Genomic DNA, 23,316 nt, shown 5'->3' on the forward strand with positions numbered 1-23,316 from the left:
TCAAATAAGGCATTGTGGGTAGTGACAAGAGGAGATATATATGCCTTTTTTTTCTACAAGTAGATAATCTGATGACAGCACGCCTGCGTGTGTGCTCTTTGTGATCCCGTGGACTGTAGCCCGCCAGGCTCCTCTGTCCATGGGCTTCTCTGGGCAGGAATACTGGAGTGGGCTGCCATTTCCTTTTCCTGGCGATCTTCTTCACTTAGGGATTGAACTGGCATCTCCTGCAACTCCTGCACTGGCAGGTGGATTCTTTACCACTGAGCCACCTGAGACCTCCCTATCTGGGGAAAATGAAGCCCCAATCTAATGACAGAGAACATTCAAAGACATGAGTAGCATAAACATAAAACAAACCACCCCTGCTGCCTGTGGAAAAGCCCACAGCCCTCGTATCACAGTTTTATCAGCTTAGACGCTCTGGTGTAAGGAGCTCTTCTTCCCTGATAATGCTGGCAAAATGTTTTCTTTGAGGGTTTTTTTTTAATTGAAGTATAGTTTTAATTTTATTAAAGTATATTGTGTTAGTTCTTGGTGTACAACAAATGACTCCATTATACATATATATATATATATATATGTACATGTGTGTATATATATATATATGTATATATATCTCCTCATATTCATCCTGTAATAACCCATAATGGAAAAGAACAGGAAAAAGAATATATATACACATATGTGTATGTGTATGTTTGTATGTGTATGTGTATACATATATTCTTTTCCATTCCCTATTCAGCCACAGGGATGAATATGGTCCCCTGTGCCATGCAGTAGGACCTTGTTGTTTATTTTATGTACAGTAGTTTGTATCTGCTAATCCCAAAGGCCTACTTTATTCCTCCCCCTGCCCTTTCCCCCTTTGATAACCATGAGTTTGTTTTCTATTTCTGTGAATCTGTTTTTGTTTTGAAAAAACGTTCATTTGTGTCATAAGTGATAGCATATGGTATTTGTCTTTCTCTGTCTGACATACTTCACTTAGTATAATGGTCTCTGGACCCATCCATGTTGCTACTAATGGCATTATTTCATTCTTTGTTTGGCTGGGTAATATTCTTTTATATATTTTCTTTATCCATTCATTGTCAATGGGCATTTATTGCTTCCGTGTCTTGAACGTTGTAAATATTGCTGCTATGAACATTGAAGTGAATGTTTCTTTTTAAATTAGAGTTTTCTCCAAATACATGACAAAAAGTTTTTGAAGAGCTCAGATATTCAAAACTGTGGCTCTGGATCAGTAGTATCAATATCACTGGGATCTTATCAGATATCCAGAATCTCAAGTGCTATTGTAGACCTACTAGATCAGAATCCTCCTTTTTAAGAGATCCCTGGGTAATTCAAATGTACGTTATAGTCTGGGAAGCACTGTCACAGAGGATTCTGATTGTGCTTATTTATTATTTAGGTCAAATGTCCAGTTGGAACTAATCACTCCGGCCACAGGCATATAGGTCACGCTGAATGCTCAAGGTCACACTCAGTGCTCATAGAGACATATGTTTTCTATCCCCTAGGACAATACTGTGGATTGGGTTTGCTGCAGAAAAGAAGTGTTCTGTTATCAGGAGAAGCAGGGGCATAAGCGATACCCAAATACACTCATTTCCACTTTCAGATCTTAGCACACACTAATGTCAGAGCTCACTGTTACTAGCCTCTTCACTTTGGATCATTTCATCCCATTTCATGTTTGTGTGTGTGTGTGCGTGCACGCGTGCAAATGTGATGCTCCCCATCTCCCTCACCTCACAGTACCATCTGTCTGACTGACCTAGATAACAGAGATTCTTGCTTCTTTCACAGCCTGGTTCTTCTATCACATTTCAGAGTCATATTTATCAAGAACACATGAATACTTTAGGATAGCCTATATATACATACCTGGGTCTAAGTCTGAATTCACTTCCCTGTAGTCTTGGTAAGCATGTGTGCCTCACTTACCCTCTTTCGTCTTGCCACTATGGCATTGATCCTTGGGGTCATGACCTTTCAAGTTACGAACTGTTAAATTGCACTGGTATTTTCTAGAAGGAGTCATGCTTTCATCCCTCAGGAATTATAACTTGACTGCCGGGTAATTCCCTCAAATTTTTTTTTTTTTTTTTTTTGTACAGTGTTTTTGTGTTTAGCCTAAAAGTATGTAATCAGAAAACTGTGTTTAAAGTTGTTTGGGTTAGTTCTCCTCTACCCTTTCAGTGTGATTATGTTATTCATTTAAGCAGTAAGATTTGTCTGTTTGTTTGTATCCACTTTGTTTGTTCTCCCCCAGCCTTGCTAATCTGATACACTGATTTTTCAGTTGTGTAACTGTAACATGGTCTCCAAACTCAACTATGAAAAAAGGGATCACTCAGAGATTACTTGCCTATTCTTTCTACCTCAATTTCAACCCCCTTCCTTTCCATCCTCTTTTCACCCACTTTTTTTTTTCACCCACTGTTTTACATAACCTTATAAATTTCTGGTTTATCTTCATGTTTTTTTTTTTTTTTTTTGCGCCTATCAGCAGATACATGTGTAGTATAGATGAACTCACATGTGTTTTTTCCCCCTAGTGTTTCTGTGGCATTTCTAGTATTTGTATTTTTAGCTCCCTGATCCACTTGGAGGTTATTATTTTTTTGGAGGGAGGAATAGCATGAGGTTTGAAGTTTAGTTTTTCAAGCATCTACCCAGTTGTCCCAGAGATACTTATGTAAAAAGCCTATCTTTTCCTTGGTGATTTGGGATGCTACTTAAGTATCAACTTATCTAACCCCATTAAACTTCAGTAATCATGAACTTGTTTTACTGTCTTTCTTCTTCTCCCACCTTTCGTTTTTCTCAGCTGCATTATTTCTACTTTACTGCACATAAAACCCATTATATAACATACATAGCATGTTGTTCTTTCACCTGGATTCATGCCTCTATTTTAGAGAGTCATAGAGAGTCTTAGATCTCTAATTAATTATTGAACGTCCATCATCTGTGCTAGTCAGGTTTCCTCAGTCATCTCTTAGTGGGTGAAGCTTATCCAGTATATTCCTCCAGAAGGTTCATGGGTACAGAACATTCTGAAATCTTAACCTTGATACTTGAAGGACTGTGCTGTGTGCTTAGTCACTCAGTTATGTCTGACTTTTTCCAACCCCGTGGACTGTAGCCCACCAGGCTCCTCTGTCCATGGGGATTCTTCATGGAGTGGGTTGCCATGCCCTCCTCCAGGGGATCTTCCCAAACCAGAAATCGAACCCAGGTTTCCTGAATTGCAGGCAGATTCCTTACTGTCTGAGTCACCAAGGAAGCCCAAAAGTACTGGAGTGGGTAGCCTATCCCTGCTCCAGGGGATCTTCCCAACCCAGGAATCGAACTGGGGTCTCTTGCATTGCAGTGGATTCTTTACCACCTGTGGTACCAGGGAAGCCCCACCTAAACATAACTTACAATGCAAAATAGCAAAAGTGTGATCTATTTAAAAAAAAAAAAGCATGAGAAAAATGAAATTCTCACTTTATTCATTTTTTCCATGAGGTTTTTTTTTTTTTTTTTTAAATAGATCACTTTTGCTACTTTGCATTGTAAGTTATGTTTAGGGCAAATAGTACCAGTCTGATTTCAGCTGTCATCTTTATGCTTAGAGGTTACATCTAATAGTTTTATTAGGATTGTTGTTGTTCAGTCGCTAAGTTGTGTCTCACTCTTTGCGACCCCATGGACTGTAGCATGCCAGGGTTCACTGTCCTTCATAATCTCCTGGAGTTTCACCAGCACTCTCGAGTCTTCTCCAAAAGCATAGCTTGATTATATGGACCTTTGTCGTATCAAATTGATTGTCCTGGTTCACTTTTCCCAAGTACCTGTTGGTCCATTTCAATATGTACAGTTTGGTCTTTCCTTATTTCCAGAAAGTTTCCTTGGGTTATAGTTTTAAGTATTAGTTCTGTTCAGTTGTTCTTATCTTTAGACTCTCCTATTGCACATTGCTTTCGTCTTTGGTCTTTTCTATTCCAACCACTTTACTTCTGATCCTTTTCATTTCTTTGCCTCGTCTTCATTCTCTGGGTTGTTTTTTCTGGCTTTGTTAAATGTCCCTTAGTAAGAATTTACTTGGATCTGGTCTCCCTTGGTGACTTTGATTCTGCAATGGTTTTGTCTTTTCCTTTCATTTCTTTCCCAAGCTCAGTCAACCCTGTTTTTGTTTCTTCCTGTTTATTGTCCATTTTCGCTTTTAGTTTTTGAATTTTATATTCAAGGTGGGTTTTTTATACTTTAATGTGCTTATTTGAGGATATTTAATTTAGTGTGGAATGTTGTATTACAGTTTCCTTGTTCTTCATGTTTGTTTTTGAAGGGGAAGGGAATTTTCATCAGTTTGAATGGGTTTCATTTTCTAGTCTTAAAATATTTTAGAGATATGTAGTCTATTTTTGCCTATTTCCTTTGTGAGTGTGGGTGATTTACAAGACTCTTAGGTCAAGGGTGTCTTCTTCTGTCAGTGTAGCCAAGCCAAGTATGGTGTGTTTGTGTGTGTGTGTGTGTGTGTGTGTGTGTGTGTGTGTGTGAATTTTGGGGAGAAGGGGTTGTGTATCTTCATTCTATTCTTTATTTTTTGGGTTCTCTTTTGTCTTGCATTTTCCCCTTTTGCTCCTTGCCCATTTTCATCTTCACCATCCAATTTCTAAAGACCTCTCTTCTACCTTCCTTCCTATCATCTCAAAAGCAATGTGTTTTTGAAGACTGCGACTGCAAATCATGTGCTTTTAAAAGTCCATTCTGTGTAGTGCTGGAAGAGCTATTGGAACGTTTCCAATATTTTTACACCAAATGTGGAATTTCTCTTTCTGGAAATGATTGTGGATTAGTCCACTACTAGTTCCCCATTTCTCTCTTGTGCAAGATTTTTTCCAAAGTGTCCTTCTGTGTGACCTACTTATATAGGTAACTTGATGCTTGAGCATTCTCTTTTTGTTTTGGGCATTGGTTTTATGTAATTTGCCTGTTGTTCTTATAGTTTTTGTATTGCTTTTTGAAAGACAGACTAGGACATTGTGTTTATACCCCTACATTTACCATATATATATATATATATATATATATATATATATATATATATATATATATATACATGCCTGTATGTGTGTAGATGTTTTATCTACATACTGTCTCTCCTATCAGAATGTAATTATCTTAAGAGTAGCAGTTCAGTTTTACTCATCTTTCTGCCCTTAGCAATAGTCTCAGTGCCTATCATACGCAATGCCCTTTAAGCCTTTCTTTTTCATATTAACAATTGAAACAAAATTGTAGTAACTGCACGTTACTGTTAATGAAGTTTCCTTTTCCCAAAGGCTGCAGATAACTAAAGGATTGTAACATGAAGTGAAAACCCTTCTAACTATGCAACTATGCCCATGTGCACTAGATAACCAGCACTAGGAATTATTATTTGATAACCTGAATATATAGAAATTGCCATGTTCCTCATGAGTGAAGGAATACAATTTACATAGTACTATAAAATGATGCTGTTTAGTTTAGAGAAGAGCCCCATGGTTCCTGAATGGCTACATTATTATTATTCTTGTGACTTGATTGTAAAATGAAATGAGAGATTTCAGGACTCTTTTGTTCAAATAAAGAAACAAGTAGCAATGTTGCTTTATGCTATCATATTTTAATTTGGTTGGGAAGGTCAAAAGTGCTGCAATGAATGTTTGATGTTCTGATGAAATCTTAAGGGAAATGTGTATTCACGAATACCAGTTTCCTACTGAACTCTTACAGTCATCCTGTCTGGATCATCCAGGAAATGAAATTTAGTGTAACTGCCATTTGAATAAGAGATAGATACTTTGTCAATTCATGATTCAGAAAGGGAAGTGATGGATAGGGATACAGGGATCAAACCTAAGAATATGTATGAATAAATAGTTTAAAGAAGAATATGGCTGAGTCTCTTTGCTGTCCACCTGAAACTACCACAGCGTTGTTAATCAGCTATACTCCTACATAAAATAAAAAGTTGAAAAAAAAATATACATAAGGTCTATGTGCAAGTGTTATGGGCTGAATGAATCGTGTCCTCCCCTCACCCTGCACATTCATATGTTGAAGTCCTAATTCCTAGTACCTGAGAATATGACCTTATTAGGGAACACAGCATTTGAAAAAGTAATTAAGGTAGAATGAGGTCTTATGGTGGATCCTAATCCTGATAAGAATAAATTAGGACACCTACACCAAACAGAAGAAAAACCATGTGGAGAGATGGGGAGAAGATGGCCATCTCCAAGCCAAAGAGAGAGGCCTCAGAAAAGTAAACCCTGCTGACACCTTGATCTTGGACGTTTATCCTTCAGAACTATCAGAAAATGAATTTCTGTTGTTTAAACTACCCAGTTTGTAGTACTTTGTTGAAAACCCTCCCAAACGAATATCACAAGGATACTCATCACAGGATTTTTTTAATAGCAGCTCAAGACAAAACCATAAGTGTCTGTCCAACAGTGGAGGCGTTGCTCTTTTCATATGCCGGTTTACCTATATGTCCTTAGGAGGAAAGATTTCACATGGTTTCTTTTTTTTTTTTGCCAAATTTTGATTTTATACTTTTCTAAATTTCCTCACTTTATTATTATTAAATTTCCTCACTGTATTAGGGGTGAGGAAAAAATTTTTATAATTAGGAAAAAAAGGCAAAAGGAACAGCTATAAAGAAGACTGCTGATTTAATCTCATTATACACTTAAGATTTTTTGTTGCATAATTATGGAGTCAGGTAAAGTTTCAAAAGATTTTTTTTTCATGCATGGACACTGGTATAGTCCAAATAGATGCTAAATTGGATCATGAGGCCCCTGCTGTGTCAAGGGTTATATTTTTGCTGCCAAAATAATAGGTGTTGCGGGGCACCTCAGGGCTGAGAGTGGGACAGTGAGGAGGGGCATTTAGGTGTTTTGAGAACAGCAGTGTTTTATCAACTGGCATGGAAGTTATCTCAGAATTTTAACTAAGGCAGTTAGTTATATCACATGTATATCAGCCTTACGTGTACATCTCATTCTTTTTAATGGCTGCATTTAATTTCATTATATGGATCACTCTCTATTTAATCAGTCTCTTATTGATGGTCATTTAGATAGTTTGCCTTTTTTTTGTTATTACAAGCAGTGTCATAATTAATATGCATCTTTTTTCACATATTATTTTTGTGAAAGTGGGTTAGTATATCACAATGTGAGTCTGGAGAAATCATCTTTCTCCTTAGAATTGTGAATCCTTTCCCAATATTAGCAAGGAGTTGTGAAGTTCATGTTAAAATCTGTAGTTTTAAGGGGATATTGAAGTTTAGGTCGGTGGTCTCAAATGTTGACTTTGTATTAGAATCACCTGCAGAACTATTAGGAATTATTCATCTATGACCCTACTCCTAGAGATTCTGATTTAGATCTGGATGGGTTCTAAGTATTCAATAAGCTTCACAAATGATTCTGATGCCCAGCCAGTATTAGCAGCTTCTGAAATACAGAAAAATTAATATTTTAAAAGAAGACAGGGTTGTATGATTTGTCAACTTCTAACATATCATAAGGAGTATGGGCCAAGAACTGAAGCTACCGAAGCTCTCATACCTGCTAGTAGGAGTGTGACTAGGTAAAACCATTCTGTGAAACTCTGGCAGCATCTATTAAGCTGAGCTTCTTAATAGCGTACTTTACACTCAGCAGTTCCACTGCTAGGTTTATACTCCATAGAAACGCTTAACATGTCCACCTGAATATTCTTAGTTGCCCTGTTTATAATAACCCCAGGCTGCAAACAAGACAGACGTCCACTAATAGTAGAATAGAGGAAGTAAATTGAATGCTGTGTTTACATAATGGAATATTACCCAGCAATGAGAGTCATCAAGCTGCAGCTGCAGACAATGTGGGTGAATCTCAAAAAAACCAAACAAAACAAACAACCAAAATGTGTAGCAAGAGAAGCCAGATTCAAACAAATGCATATGTACACTTTTATCTAAAACAGGAAATCTGTATCTGTAGTGTTAGAATCAGGAGAGTGGTTACCTTTGGGAGGTATACTGTAAAAGGACACAAAGGCATCCGAGTGTGGGTGATATTTTGATCTGGGTACTGGTTACATGGTATGTTCAGTTTGTTCAGAATCATCAAGCTGTGTACTTGTGATTTGTAGTCTTACTGTGTATTGTACGTTGATAAAAAGTTCAAAAATATTGTAAAACCATCATTAGGAGGAAGTTCCTCCAAAAAACAAAGTCACTTCATGACAGAATGATCTCGGGTGGCCCCAGCCTGCAACTGCTTGGAGCAGCGCTTGGCTCCCCAACCAGGAACTGAGGCTGGGTCATGGCAGTGAAAGCGCCAGGTCCTAGCCACTACACCAGTGGTCAGTGACAAGGCCCTGGCCCTTTGGCTTTGCAGAGAAGAATTTCCACAAAGGCAAAAAGCAGTGAAACAAGTGTTTATTAAGAGGAAAAAGAATACAGTATGTGTGGATAGGCAGACTCAGAAGGAGAGTCCCTGAGATGCGCCTGTGTGGCAGTTTAAATAACTTATATGGGCTGTTTCTTCCAGTTTTCCTTTGGCCAATCATTTTTATTTACCTGGTTCACAGTCTATATTTGGTATATCTCAAGATCCTTCCATGTGTATGCATGCATTTCTTAGCCAAGGTATCTGGATAGAATGCAAGGTATCTGGATAGAATGTCCCTTGACATTGCTTCCCCTTTGCCCTGCAAGGAGCCTTTTCTACACTTGTGTGGTTGGAGAGGTCTCCTGACTTCAGGAATGAGGGATATGTGGTCCAGGCAGGGCCCAGCCTTCTTCCTTAATTGCCTTGCTGTTATCTTCTTGGAGTCTCCCTCCATAGAGAATGAATCTCCAACTGCTTTACCTTGAGGGAGTCTCCCTCCATAGAGAATGAATCTCCAACTGCTTTACCTTGAGGGGACCCATCTGTCTCCTGCCTCACTTCCACTAACTGTAAAAGGAACTTGGTCTGCAGTGGTATGCTGAAGGCAGCTTATACTGGCTCGCCAGAACAATTTCTGTGCATCTCATCACCTCAGCAACATCATCCTCTTAGCTTGAAATCAGCCATGTTGGAAATAGGTACACCGTGGAAACTGGCAAATGCTATATCAGGTTGTTGTTTTCTCAGAGAGCTGCTTACTTACTCGGTACTGAATTTAGATCTCTTTGTATGTGGGATATTATTTAGCCTGCTTCATAGCTAATATAATTAGTAAACAATATAAAGGTTGAAAGTGACTAAAATGAGCATGTCTTTGAGAATTATCTTATTTTGAGATTGCAAAGAGTCCTTTTTTCTTTTGTAAATTTAAGGAGGCTTATTTGCATTCACATATCAATTCAGTAAAAGGAAATATGTCATTAAGAACTTTCTTTGTCATTTTAAATTTGATTTTAGTGTCACAGATTAGCATTACAAGAACATTACCAGGTCCTGAAATCTACCCTCAGTAATCAGAGTAACCGTAAATCACCTGAGACAGAAGCTATGTTTTTATTTTTTCTTGTTTGTTGTTGTTTAGTCACTAAGTTGTGTCCAACTCTTCGACCCCATGGACTGCAGCACACCAGGCTTCCCTGTCCTTTACTATCTCCCAGAGTTGGCTCAAACTCATGTCCATTGAGTCAGTGATGTCATCTAAATATCTACCTCTTCCCTTCCCACACCCTTCTCCTCTTGCCCTCAGTCTTTCCCAGCATCAGGGTCTTTTCCAGTGAGTCAGTTCTTCGAATCAGGTGGCCAAGTATTGGCACTTCAGCTTCAGCATCAGTCCTTCCTATTGAATATTCAGGGTTGATTTCCTTTTAGGACTTACTGGTTTGATCATTTTATTGTCCAAGGGACTCTCAAGAGTCTTCTCCAGCACCACAGTTCGAAGGCATCAATTGTTTGGCACTCAGCCTTCCTTATGGTCCAACTCTCACATCTGTACATGACTACTGGGAAAACCATAGCCTTGACTATATGTACCTTTGTCTGCAAATTGTTGTCTCTGCTTTTTAATATGCTGTCTATGTTGGTCATGGCTTTTCTTCCAAGGAGCAAGCATCTTTTAATTTCATGGCTGCAGTCACCGTCCGCAGTGATTTTAGAGCCCAAGAAAATAAAATCTGCCACTGTTTCCATTTTTCCCCCATCTATTTGCCATGAAGTGATGGGACCGGATGCCGTGATCTTAGTTTTTTGTATGTTGAATTTAAGGTAGCTTTTTCACTCTCTTCTTTCACCTTCATCAAGAGGCTCTTTAGTTCCTCTTTACCTTCTGCCATAAGGGTGATACCATCTGCATATCTGAGGTTGTTGGTATTTCTCCCCACAGTCTTGATTCCAGCTTGGGATTCATCCAGTCTGGTATTTCTCATGATGTACTTCGCATCTAAGTTAAATAAGCCTGGTGACAATATACAGCCTTGACGTGCTCCTTTCCCAATCTTGAAGCAGTCCATTGTTCCATGTCTGGTTCTAACTGTTGCTTCTTGACCTGCATACAGATTTCACAAGAGGTAGGTCAGGTGGTCTGGTACTCCTGTCTCTTGAAGAATTTTCCAGTTGTGATCCGCACAAAGGCTTTGGCATAGTCATGGAAGCAGAAATATGGTTTTCTGGAATTCCCTTGTTTTTTCTATGATCTAACGGATGTTGGCAATTTGATCTCTGTTGCCTCTGCCTTTTCTAAATCCAGCTTGAACATCTGGAAATTCTTGAAGCCTAGCTAGCATGTGAAGTGAGCACAATTGTGTGGTAGTTTGAACATTTTTTGGCATTGCCCTTCTTTGGGATTGGACTGAAAACTGACCTTTTCTAGTCCTGTGGCCATTGCTGAATTTTCAAAATTTGCTGGCATGTTGAGTGCAGCACTTTAAGAGCATCATCTTTTAGCATTTGAAATAGCTCATCTGTAGCTCCATGACCTCCACTGGCTTTGTTAGTAGTGATGCTTCCTAAGGCTCACTTGACTTCACACTCCAGGATGTCTGGCTCTAGGTGAGTGACCACATCATCATGGTTAACTGAGTCATTAAGAGCTTTTTTATATAGTTCTTCTGTTCTTGCCACCTTTTCTTAATCTCTTCTGCTTCTGTGATGTCCTTGCCATTTTTGTCCTTTCTTGTGCCTATCTTTGTATGAAATGTTCACTTGGTAACTCCAGTTTTCTTAAAGAAATCTCTCGTCTTTTCCATTCTATTGTTTTCCTCTATTTCTTTGCTTATTTCTCCTTGCTATTGTCTGGAACTCTGCATTCAATTGGATATATCTCTTTCCATTTTTCATTTTATTGCTAGAAAATGAACATTGTAGCCTTGAAAAAACTTACAGAATTGTCATCTGCAATTCTGAGACACTCAACTCTGTGCTAGTGTCTCTGTCAGTCAAGTGCAGAGAGACAGATATTCTCCTGATTGAATTGTTGTCAATGGCATTGTTGTAACAAAAGGTATGTAGAGAGACAGTTTAACGTTTTTCTGTATTACATCTGTCAACTCTTTAACTCTCTGCCTTTTCACTTTCCTTTTGACTTTATCCATGGCCTTCTATTTATTTCTATCTGTTGTTGCTTTATCTTCTCAAGTTATTAGAGTCTTTTAAACGTTGTGGTGGATAGGTTAAAGTACTTTAAGGGCTTCCCCCAAGGGAAATTTGGAGTTCTTTTTCCTGCTATGTGAAAACTTTTTTCCATCATGAGAAAAACAGCGACTTATTATTAGAAGAGATCTTGAGATTCTTTAGAGCAGTTCATTTCTAAGAGCCCTTATCACCATCATGCACTAAAAATTCTAGTGACTAGCATTAATTAACATGTATCAAACCTAGATGTTTGGAGCACCAAAAGAAACAGGAAAGTGAAAGAAAATGTAAATGGAGAAAAAAATATATGAAAAGAATATGTGTTAGTTTTGCTTGCTGTAATATTAAAAGTGATTATTAGGTTCAACAGTATTATTAGGTTCAGCGAGTTTTAATAAAGTTCCCCATCATCTTTTTGCTGAAGTATATAGTAGTCATTGATGATTGTTGTCTGGATCCATTCTTTCTTTAGGGATTACAAGATGATATTCTGTCATTCTTCATTTTTAAATCTATGTTTCTTCTTTAGAGAAAACTTTTACTAGCTTTCTGGTTACCCTGAAGAACAATTTGTGCAGGAAAAATAGGGCAAATGCTTGACTCCCTTTATCTCCATCCCCTGCCTTTGACGTTTTTATTTTAATTAAAAATTTTTTTTTACCTGTAGAAGATCTGTGCCTTTTCAGATCTTCTTGGAGCTTACTCATATTTTCAAATTTCTTGAAATATAATTTTTATATTATGTTTGATGATCGTTTTATATGAAGAAGTCACAAGTTTGATAGGGTCACCTATTGTTTTTGCTGGCTGTTAGAGTGCTTTATTTCCTTCTGAACTGTGAACCGTTTATTTATCTTAGCACCTGTCTTTGGGAATTCTTTGAGGTCTTGTTTAAAGGTAGGTTTCTCCATGGAGAAGTTTTGTTTCTGTCAGATGCCTATAGGCATAACAAGCCTTCGACTTTTTCAAAATATCACTTCTCCTCTTGAAATAATTTAGACCACCCATTTAGTGTGGATTCAGGTTGCAAATTGTGGTTTATGGTTACAAGTAACCAGGAAAGAATTTTCATCCTCACCTTAGCCCCAAGTTTTGAGATAAGCTATACTCCTGGGGTAGTGGATAGAAAAGTTTGTAACACATTTTGAGACTCTAGGCGTTGGGGTCTCAGTGTATATGTGACTTAGTCAGTTGTGTCTGATTCTTTGCTACCCCATGAACTGTAGCCCACCAGTCTCCTCTGTCCATGGAATTCTCAGGGCAAGAATACCGGAGTGGGTTGCCATTCCCTTCTCCAGAGGATTTTTCTGACCCAGGGATCGAACCTAGGTCTCCTGCATTGCAAGCAGATTCTTTACCTTCTGAGCCACCAGGGAAGCCCCTGGGGTCTCAAGGTTATGGACAAGTCTCCAGGTAGACTCTCCAATTTGGGTGGCCCCTGGGATTTGTCTTCTGTCCTCCAGCTTTAAAGATCATGCAAGCTGGAGCTCAGCTTCACTGTGTTCACTAAGTGCCCTCATAACAAAAAGGTGGGTTTCAATACCCTGCTTACCTCTCTAGCTTCCTACCTTTGCTTTTTTCTTTTTTTTGGTCTGTGTAATTCTTATGTATTTTTAGCAGGTCATGGATGCATTTGAGAAGATTTTAAGAATATATTTTATTTTTAGTTGTTTAAAACATATTTATATTTTTTAGTTGTTTTTAGCAACAGCCTCAGTCCACAAACTTAGTTCATCATTTTATCAGAAATACACTATCATTGTGTGCTCCTTTCTTTAACTGTCCTTCATTCTTTAGCACTTAGGTATTATCTTATTCATCTATCTCGCTGCTGCTGCTGCTGCTAAGTCGCTTCAGTCATGTCCGACTCTGTGCGACCCCATAGACGGCAGCCCACCAGGCTCCCCCGTCCCTGGGATTCTCCAGGCAAGAACACTGGAGTGGGTTGCCATTTCCTTCTCCAGTGCATGAAAGTGGAAAGTGAAAGGGAAGTCGCTCAGTCGTATCCAACTCTTAGCGACCCCATGGACTACAGCCTACCAGGCTCCTCCGTCCATGGGAGTTTCCAGGCAAGAGTACTGGAGTGGGGTGCCATTGCCTTCTCTGTTGATCTATCTTATTGATATCTTATTGATCTAGCTTATTGATATTTATGTTTATTAACTGTGTATATTTAAATCCTCGTGAGTACACTTGATTTATTCTATTTGATTTGTTCCATTTCATTTTAGCCTGCTAGACACATAGAAACTATTCAGTAAAATTCTCAATGATCAGTATAAAACAAGTGAGCTTTTCATTAAGGTTATCACAGAGTACATGGTATTTCATTGGTATGAAGGAGTGAAACCTATCTTACTTTTGGGAGAGGACTTTCTAATTAGAGAAATTTGACTGGCATTGAAGAATTCTTACTATGTGGTATACATGCATATATGGAAATTTTGTTTTTTCTCTGTTTTATTAAGCAAGCATAAAATGGGCTGAAATAGTTTATTTTCCTTTTGAGATGTAAGTTTTGGTCAGTGGGGACAGATTGTTCCTCTATAGGTATTTTAGCAGATAGGAAGCAGATGTGGCATTGGGAGGAGACTGCTAGGGGAAGAACAAATGTATGAGTAATCTGGAAAAAGATTAAAGTCAAACTATGAGTTAAATGTCAGCCTTTGGACCAAAACTTTTCCACTCTTGGTACTTTGAAGAGACAAGCAGCTGAGTGTTCTTAAAAAAGGAGAGACTGTTCTTAAAAGCCAGTACTACTCCACTATACTTACTGTTATTTTTCCAAGTGTTTTTGTTTTTTAACAATCTGATTCATACTTTCTTTGGCTAGGTAGGATATCGCTCTTCATTAGCCTGTGTTTGTACTTAAGGAGTCTTGTTTTATTTGATTAGAGAATGTCTTTAAAATCATGTGCCCTTTGTCAGTGTGTTTCTAGGAATGTCTGGCATGTTTATTGGTCAAATGCCTTGCAGATGGAAATGAAATTTTGTGAGGAATCTTCTGGATCAAATATGAATCTATTTTTACTTTAATAAAATTATTCAAAGCATAAAGACTTCATTCTGGGTGTCAATACTAGCTGCTGATCTGGGAAGGATTGCCAGGAAAGTACCTGCTAAGGATTGCAATAATTTTCCCATTCCTGGTGCCTCTTTTTGGTTTTGCTTGAATTATAGACATAAGCCAGATGGGCATCAGTAGGTCTTCTAGATCTCTGAAGTGCTTCATGATGGCATTTACTGAGCATACTGTTTTTTCCCTATTTTTACTAACATGCCTTATAGTATTAGATTTCACTGAAGATATTGGTTTTTTGTGTGTTGTTGTCATTCCGTCAGTCAGTCATGTCCAACTCTTTGCTACTCCATGGACTGTAACACACCAGGCTCTTCTGTCCTCCACTGTCTTCTGGAGTTTGCTTAAATTCATGTCCACTGTGCCAGTCATGCTGTCTAACCATCTTATCCTCTGCTGCCCCCTTCTCCTTTTGCCTTCAATCAAGCTTTGTGTTTAACAACACTTATTAGAAATTATTAGACTAATTTCATTCTCCAGGGGAATACTTGAGAGGTAGAGCTAGGAACAGTTATAATCATTTTAGTTTAAAATTATACCTGCAATAAGGAATAAATCATGGACTCCCTGCAGCCCAGCTTGAAAATAAATAGTAAATAACAATACATTTAGAATATACCTACAGTGAGTGAAATTTTCCAGTTTTTCTGTGCTTCTGGATGTATTATTTCTACTTTTCAGTGCATCTCCCTAATTAGTGACAGATATCAAGTCACCGCAGTCTTAGGTCAGAACTTAGAGTTTAATTCTTTTCAGATATGCTGGGCCGTTGGAAAAAAAAATTGCTCTTCAGCATAGACTAGCTCTGTCGCTCATTAGTTAGTATCTTAATGTTGAAATAAGTTATCCCATCCTGTGGCAGCTGGAGGAAGACTTAATGAAAGTCTTTATGAAATATACCCTAACAGCCACTGACCACCAGCGTAGCATAGTGTTCCTGATAAAGGAGAGACGAGAGATGACAGGTAATCTGTCAAACATAGCTTTTTAATACTTTAAGTTTCCTCGTAAATCAATGTGTTGAGATGTAATCTACATGTCATAAAATACACCCACTTTAAGTGTAATGTTCCGTGAATCTTGACAAGGTATACATCCTTGTAACCACTGCCTCAATCATTAACCCAAGAGAGAAACCTGAATGTTATTCTAGATTCCTCTCTTCCTCACATTCAAATAAGTATTCATTTCTGTTCATACTTCACTCTGAATTTCTATGGAACCTATTCTTGCCTCTTTATTCTCATAGCTACGATCTTTATATGATATGTTTGACCCTTACTTTTTTCACCTCTATTACTTACTGCAATCTACTTTATAACTGGTTTTTCACTTTTTAACTTTTTTCTTTATGCCTTCCCTAATGTTACTAAGTTAAGATTATTCTAGTCATATTAGCCCCCCTCCTTTGCTTCACATCCCTTGATGACCCTTCACAGTCATCAATGTCTTTTTCTTTATTGGAATATAATTGCTTTACAATATTGTATTAGTTTCTGCTGTATAATGAAGTGAATCAGCCATATGTATATGTATATCCCCTATGTCTTAAGCCTCCCCCCAACAGCCCCCATCCCACCCGTCTAGGTCATCACAGAGCAGTGAGCCGAGCTCCTGGTGCCATACGGCAGCTTCCCACTCTCTGCCTGTTTTACACATGATAGTGTGTATGTGTTAATGCTGTTCTTTCAGTTCATCCCACCTCACCTCCCCTGCAAGTCTCTTCTCTACAGCTATACCTCTATTCCTGCCATGAAAATGGGTTCATTAGTACCACTTTTGTAGAGTCCATAACAGTATGCAGGTTCCTTAAAAAACTAAACTCAGCCATCAGTTTCTAAGTAAAGGACTGGCTCACAGTGGTAACTGACTTGATGACTTAATAGGTTATGAAATATACATGGAGAATTCAGATTTGTGAAGGGAAGGTGATGACTTAGTTTACTTAACAATGTGAAAGAAATAAGTTTGCCTTGTGTTTCAGTTTTAAAGTTACTCAAAGCATTTTATTTGACTCTAGCTGTATGTTAAAAGCTACAAGGGGAAGGAGAGAAGCATCTTTCAACATTCATTTCAAACACTATAAACTGTTACGAGATATTTTATATTGATAAAAAAATTTATCAATGCTAGGTAGGAAAAATTGCAATGTTTATTCAAGTTTACTTATGTTCAAAGTGATTATTATGTCTAAATTCAGAACACTCATATTCATTTGCATATACTAGCCTTTTAAAAAGTGTCTTCCTTAATTCTCTAACCATGTCTTGAAAAACTAAATGTGTTTATGAATTATGAAATTTACCTTTTAGACTGGTAAAGATAAGCTCTGAGGTAAAATATTGATAGAGTATCTCTACCTTGAATAGGAGGAAAATATAGAAGAAATATTTAAATATGACAATAAGTAATACAATAATTTTATTTTTGTTATAGATTTTATCTCACCTTAATTGCTAGGCATATAGGTTATTTTCTATACCATTAATATTCTAATCCTCTATGGCACCCCACTCCAGTACTCCTGCCTGGAAAATCCCATGGATGGAGGAGCCTGGTAGGCTGCAGTCCATGAGGTCGCTAAGAGTTGGACACGACTGAACGACTTCACTTTGACTTTTCACTTTCATGCATTGGAGAAGGAAATGGCAACCCACTCCAGTGTTCTTGCCTGGAGAATCCCAAGGACGGGGGAGCCTGGTGGGCTGCCGTCTGTGGGGTCTCACAGAGTCAGACACGACTGAAGCGATGTAGGAGCAGTAGCAGCAGCAGCTTTTCTTAATACAGAAGGGTATTTAATATAGTTCCTAATAAGTAAAGTAGTCCTAAAGTGCTTTTAGGCCTGTTTATCGGCTTCTGTGTTGGCTCAGATGGTAAAGAATCTGCCTGAAATGCAGGAGATCTGGGTTTGATCCCTGGGTTGGGAAGATCCCCTGGAGAAGGAAATGGCTACCCACTCCAGTATTCTTGCCTGGAGAATTCCATGTACAAAGGAGTGTGGCAGGCTACACTCCATGCAGTCACAGAGTCAGACACGAATGAGTGACTTTCACTTATATTAGTTATTTAGTCATTAAAGAGAGTGACTCTAATATAATTGAAATTTATCAGTCTGCTTTGAGGTATTATTTAGAAAAGTGATTATTTGCTTCTTTTAAAAAATGAGTCCTTAAAAAATTCAGAATAAAACTACCATGTAATCCAGCAAATCTTCTGGATATTTATCCGAAGAAAATGAAAATATTAACTTGAAAATATATAAGCACTCCAATGTTCACTGCAGCATTATTTACAGTAGCCAAGATATGGAAACAACCTAAGTGTCCATTTATGGTTAAATGGATAAAGAGAGTGTGATACACACACGTGCACAATGAGTGTTATTCAGTCATAAGAAAGGATGAGATTTTGCCATATGCAACTGCGTGGATGGACCTTGAGACCTATGAAGTAAGTCAGAAAGACAAATATGATCTCACTTATATGTGGAATCTGAAAAATAAAACATTAAGCTCATATATAAAAAACGGATTGGTGGTTGCCAGAGGTAAGGGCTGAGGTGTTGGTGAAATGGGTACAGAGTGGGTCTAAAGGTACAAACTTCCAGTTATAAATAAATAAGTCATGGGGTGTAACGTACAGCATGTCGGCTATAGTTGATGATATTGTGTTGCATATTTGAAGATTGCCAAGAGAATAGATCTTAAAAGTTCTCATCACAAGAAAAAAATATTCTGTAACTATGTATGGTGATGGATGTTAACACTAGTTAATAATGGGAACCATTTTGCAATATATACAAATATTGAATCATGTGCATACCTGAAGTTAATACAATATTGTATGTCACCTATAACTTAATACAAAAATGAAAGTCCTGATTACAGTATCAGCAAGCAGATATTGACAAATGGATTCTAAAAATTATATGGAAAAGCTAAGACCTAGAACAGCAACACGATGCTGAAAAAGAACAGAGTCGGAGGACTGATACTGTCCTATTTCAAGACTTACTATAAAGATACAGTATTATACAGGCAGCACAGTATTGGTGAAAGAAGAATAGAAGATCCAAAAATATACCCATACAAATATAGTCAAGTGATCTTTGACAAAGGAGCACAGGCAATTCAGTGGAGAAGGAATAGTCCTTTCAATAAATGGCGCTGTGACAATAGAGTATTCATCTAAAAATGAATCTAGATGTAGACCTCATACCTGTTGCAAAATTAACTCAAAGTGGATTATACCTAAATATAAGACACAAAACTATTGAACTTCTAAAAGAAAACTCAAGAGAAAATCTAGGCACCCCTGGGTTTGGTAGGTTTTTAGATACAACACCAAAATTATGATCCATGAAAAAGGAAATTGGTAAGTTGGACATATTAAAATTAAAAACTTATGCCATGTGAAAGACACAGTTAAGAAAATGAAAAGAAGTCAGACTGGGAGAAATATTTCAAAACATATTCTGATAAAAGACATATTCATGATACAAGAAAAAGAATTCTTAAAACTCAGCAATAAGGAAACGATTACAAATCTACCCAAGAACTGAAAATGCAGAGAAGATATACAGATAGCAAATATGTATATGAAAAAAATGCCAACATCTTTGTCCTTTGGGAGTTGCGTGTTAAAACTGTGAGACCACTGAACACCTATTGGAATGGCTAAAATTAAGAAAAAACTGACGCTTATGAAATGCTGATAAGACTAGAGAGCCATTAGGAATTCAAGATGGTACAGCTACTTTGGAAAACAATTTGGCAGTTTCTAAAAAGCTAAACATAGTTTTACTGTACCATCCAGCAACTGCACTGTTGAATATTTACCCAATTGAGATGAATATTTATGTTCACACAAAAACCTGAAGATGAATATTTATAGCCGCTTTATTCATAATTGCTGAAAACTGGAAGTTACCAAGATGTCTTCAATAGATGAATGGACAAACAAACTGTGATACAGCCAGAAATGGAATATGATTACTGAGTGATTTTTTTTTTTAAAAGAAGCTATGACGCCACAAAAAGGTATCAGTCCAGTTCAGTTCAGTTCAGTCGCTCAGTTGTGTCCGACTCTTTGTGACCCCATGAATCGCAGCACACCAGGCCTCCCTGTCCATCACCAACTCCTGGAGTTCACTCAGACTCTCATCCATAGAGTCAATGATGCCATCCAGCCATCTCATCCTCTGTCATCCCTTTCTCCTCCTGCCCCCAATCCCTCCCAGCATCAGAGTCTTTTCCAATGAGTCAGCTCTTCGCATGAGGTGGCCAAAGTACTGGAGTTTCAGCTTTAGCATCATTCCTTCCAAAGAAATCCCAGGGCTGATCTCCTTCAGAATGGACTGGTTGGATCTCCTTGCAGTCCAAGGGACTCTCAAGAGTCTTCTCCAACACCACAGTTCAGAAGCATCAATGCTTCAGCGCTCAGCTTTCTTCACAGTCCAACTCTCACATCCATACATGACAACTGGAAAAACTATAGCCTTGACTAGACGGATGTTTGTTGGCAAAGTAATGTCTCTGCTTTTCAATATGCTATCTAGGTTGGTCATAACTTTCCTTCCAAGGAGGAAGTGTCTTCTAATTTCATGGCTGCAGTCACCATCTGTAGTGATTTTGGAGCCCCAAAAAATAAAGTCTGACACTGTTTCCACTGTTTCCCCATCTATCTGCCAAGAAGTGATGGGACTGGATGCCATGATCTTCGTTTTCTGAATGTTGAGCTTTAAGCCAACTTTTCACTGTCCACTTTCACTTTCATCAAGAGGCTTTTTAGTTCCTCTTCACTTTCTGCCATAAGGGTGGTGTCATCTGCATATCTAAGGTTATTGATATTTCTCCCGGCAATCTTGATTCCAGCTTGTGTTTCTTCCAGTCCAGCGTTTCTCATGATGTACTCTGCATATAAGTTAAATAAGGAGGGTGACAATATACAGCCTTGACGTACTCCTTTTCCTATTTGGAACCAGTCTGTTGTTCCATGTCCAGTTCTAACTGTTGCTTCCTGACCTGCATACAGATTTCTCAAGAGGCAGGTCAGGTGGTCTGGTATTCCCATCTCTTTCAGAATTTTCCACAGTTTATTGTGATCCACACAGTCAAAGGCTTTGGCATAGTCAATAAAGCAGAAATAGATGTTTTTCTGGAATTCTTGCTTTTTCCATGATCCAGCAGGTGTTGGCAATTTGGTCTCTGGTTCCTCTGCCTTTTCTAAAACCAGCTTGAACATCTGGAAGTTCACGGTTCATGTATTGCTGAAACCTGGCTTGGAGAATTTTGAGCATTACTTTACTAGCATGTGAGATGAGTGCAATTGTGTGGTAGTTTGAGCATTCTTTGGCATTGCCTTTGTTTGGGATTGGAATGAAAACTGACCTTTTCCAGTCCTGTGGCCACTGCTGAGTTTTCAAATTTGCTGGCATAATGAGTGCAGCACTTTCACAGCATCATCTTTCAGGATTTGAAATAGCTCCACTGGAATTTCATCACCTCCACTAGCTTTATTCGTAGTGATGCTTCCTAAGGCCCACTTGACTTCACATTCCAGGATGTCTGGCTCTAGGTGAGTGATCACACCATCGTGATTATCTGGCTTGTGATTTCTTTTTTGTACAGTTCTTCTGTGTATTCTTGCCACCTCTTCTTAATATCTTCTGCTTCTGTTAGGTCCATACCATTTCTGTCCTTTATCGAGCCCATCTTTGCATGAGATGTTCCCTTGGTATCTCTAAATTTCTTGAAGAGATCTCTAGTCTTTCCCATTCTGTTGTTTTCCTCTACATCTTTGCATTGATCGCTGAGGAAGGCTTTCTTATCTCTGCTTGCTATTCTTTGGAACTCTGCATTCAGATACTTATATCTTTCCTTTTCTCCTTTGCTTTTCACTTCTCTTCTTTTCACAGCTTTTTGTACGGCCTCCCCAGACAGCCATTTTGCTTTTTTGCATTTCTTTTCCATGGGGATGGTCTTGATCCCTGTCTCCTATACAATGTCACGAACCTCAGACCATAGTTCATCAGGCATTCTATCTATCAGATCTAGTCCCTTAAATCTATTTCACACTTCCACTGTATAATCATAAGGGATTTGATTTAGGTCATACCTGAATGGTCTAGTGGTTTTCCCTACTCTCTTCAATTTAAGTCTGAATTTGGCAATAAGGAGCTCATGATCTGAGCCACAGTCGGCTCCTGGTCTTGTTTTTGCTGACTGTATAGAGCTTCTCCATCTTTGGCTGCAAAGAATGTAATCAATCTGATTTCAGTGTTGACCATCTGGTGACGTCCATGTGTAGAGTCTTCTCTTGTGTTGTTGGAAGAGGGTGTTTGCTTTGACCAGTGCATTTTCTTGGCAAAACTCTATTAGTCTTTGCCCTGCTTCATTCTGTATTCCAGGGCCAAATTTGCCTGTTACTCCAGGTGTTTCTTGACTTCCTACTTTTGCATTCCAGTCCCCTATAATGAAAAGGACATTTTTTTGGGGTGTTAGTTCTAAAAGGTCTTGTAGGTCTGCATAGAACTGTTCAAATTCAGCTTCTTCAGCGTTACTGGTTGGGGTACGAAAAGGTATGGATGAACCTTAATTGCATACTGCTAAGTGAAAGAAGTCTGTCTTAAAAGGATGTAAACTATATAGTTCCAACTATATGAAATTCTGGAAAGGCAAAACTATATAGACTGTAAAAAGATCAGTGGTTGCTAGACATTCAGGGAGAAAGGAGGAGGGTTAAATGGGGAATTGTTTAGGTCCATGATAGTTTCTTGGTGGATACATGACATTATGTGTTTGTCGAAATTCACAGAACTTTACAGCATAGTTAACCTTAATGTATGCATATTAAAAAATAATTTAGGAGATTGGAGAATCCCAGGAAGAAATGAATATAGACTATAACAAGAGAATGTAACCACATTTCAATTTTATGGAACAACCTTCTTGAAGGTGTGAGTAAGGAAGAGTGGGAGGGGAAGGTGCTAACCTAAGTAACTTTGGAAACGAGTCTATAAGATTAGATGCAAAAGGAATTACACATTATCATTATGCTTTTGTTAATAAAGTGATTTCCCAAGAGGGTACAACAAATTGAAAATTCTCATACCACTATACATATATTCTGGAATTAATAATTAGCTAAATGGATGAGAGATGGTGAGAGCCAGATTTCTCCTGGTTGGAGTAGGAATTTACAGATAAGTAAGGGGAGAGGTTACAATGATCCTTTTGGTGATAGAGTTGGAAACATCAGTTTGAACTGATGTTTAGCTTAATATAGACACAGATGGTTAGAGAAAAAATATACATATACACACAGGTTGGTATCCATGCATATATTTCCTTGCTGTGTCATCAGAGGGCCTAGAAGAAATGATAGTAGTAAATAGTACACCTTGCCACCAGATCTTGGTTTCTAATGCCATTTCCCAATAAAGGAAACCATGGCTTCTTGAAGAAATGGCTGATTCTAAGACTGGAGTAGGAAATATGCAGTAGAGAATCTTATAATGCTGGAAAGTAAGGAAGTGCTTAGAAAAACAAAAAAAATCCATGTTAATAGGGGTATGTCAAAGGGACATAGGAGCCAACTGAGAGAGCTTCC

The 23,316-nt window shown here is 38.1% G+C and overlaps 1 protein-coding gene across 5 annotated transcripts in view; it reads left to right on the forward strand.

Moving 5' to 3' along the window:
- LRRC49 (leucine rich repeat containing 49) overlaps positions 1-23,316 on the forward strand; it is a 157,607-nt gene that overhangs the window by 57,896 nt on the left and 76,395 nt on the right. Inside the window, exon 1 of one of the 5 annotated variants that reach the window (XM_059890336.1) lies at positions 7,547-7,653. Within the exon in view, the coding sequence (XP_059746319.1) occupies positions 7,562-7,653 (92 nt within the window). The 5' untranslated portion in view covers positions 7,547-7,561. 5 annotated transcript variants of the gene reach the window in all.

This window comes from Bos taurus, chromosome 10 (genome assembly GCF_002263795.3).
Source record: "Bos taurus isolate L1 Dominette 01449 registration number 42190680 breed Hereford chromosome 10, ARS-UCD2.0, whole genome shotgun sequence".
Lineage (NCBI taxonomy): Eukaryota > Metazoa > Chordata > Mammalia > Artiodactyla > Bovidae > Bos > Bos taurus.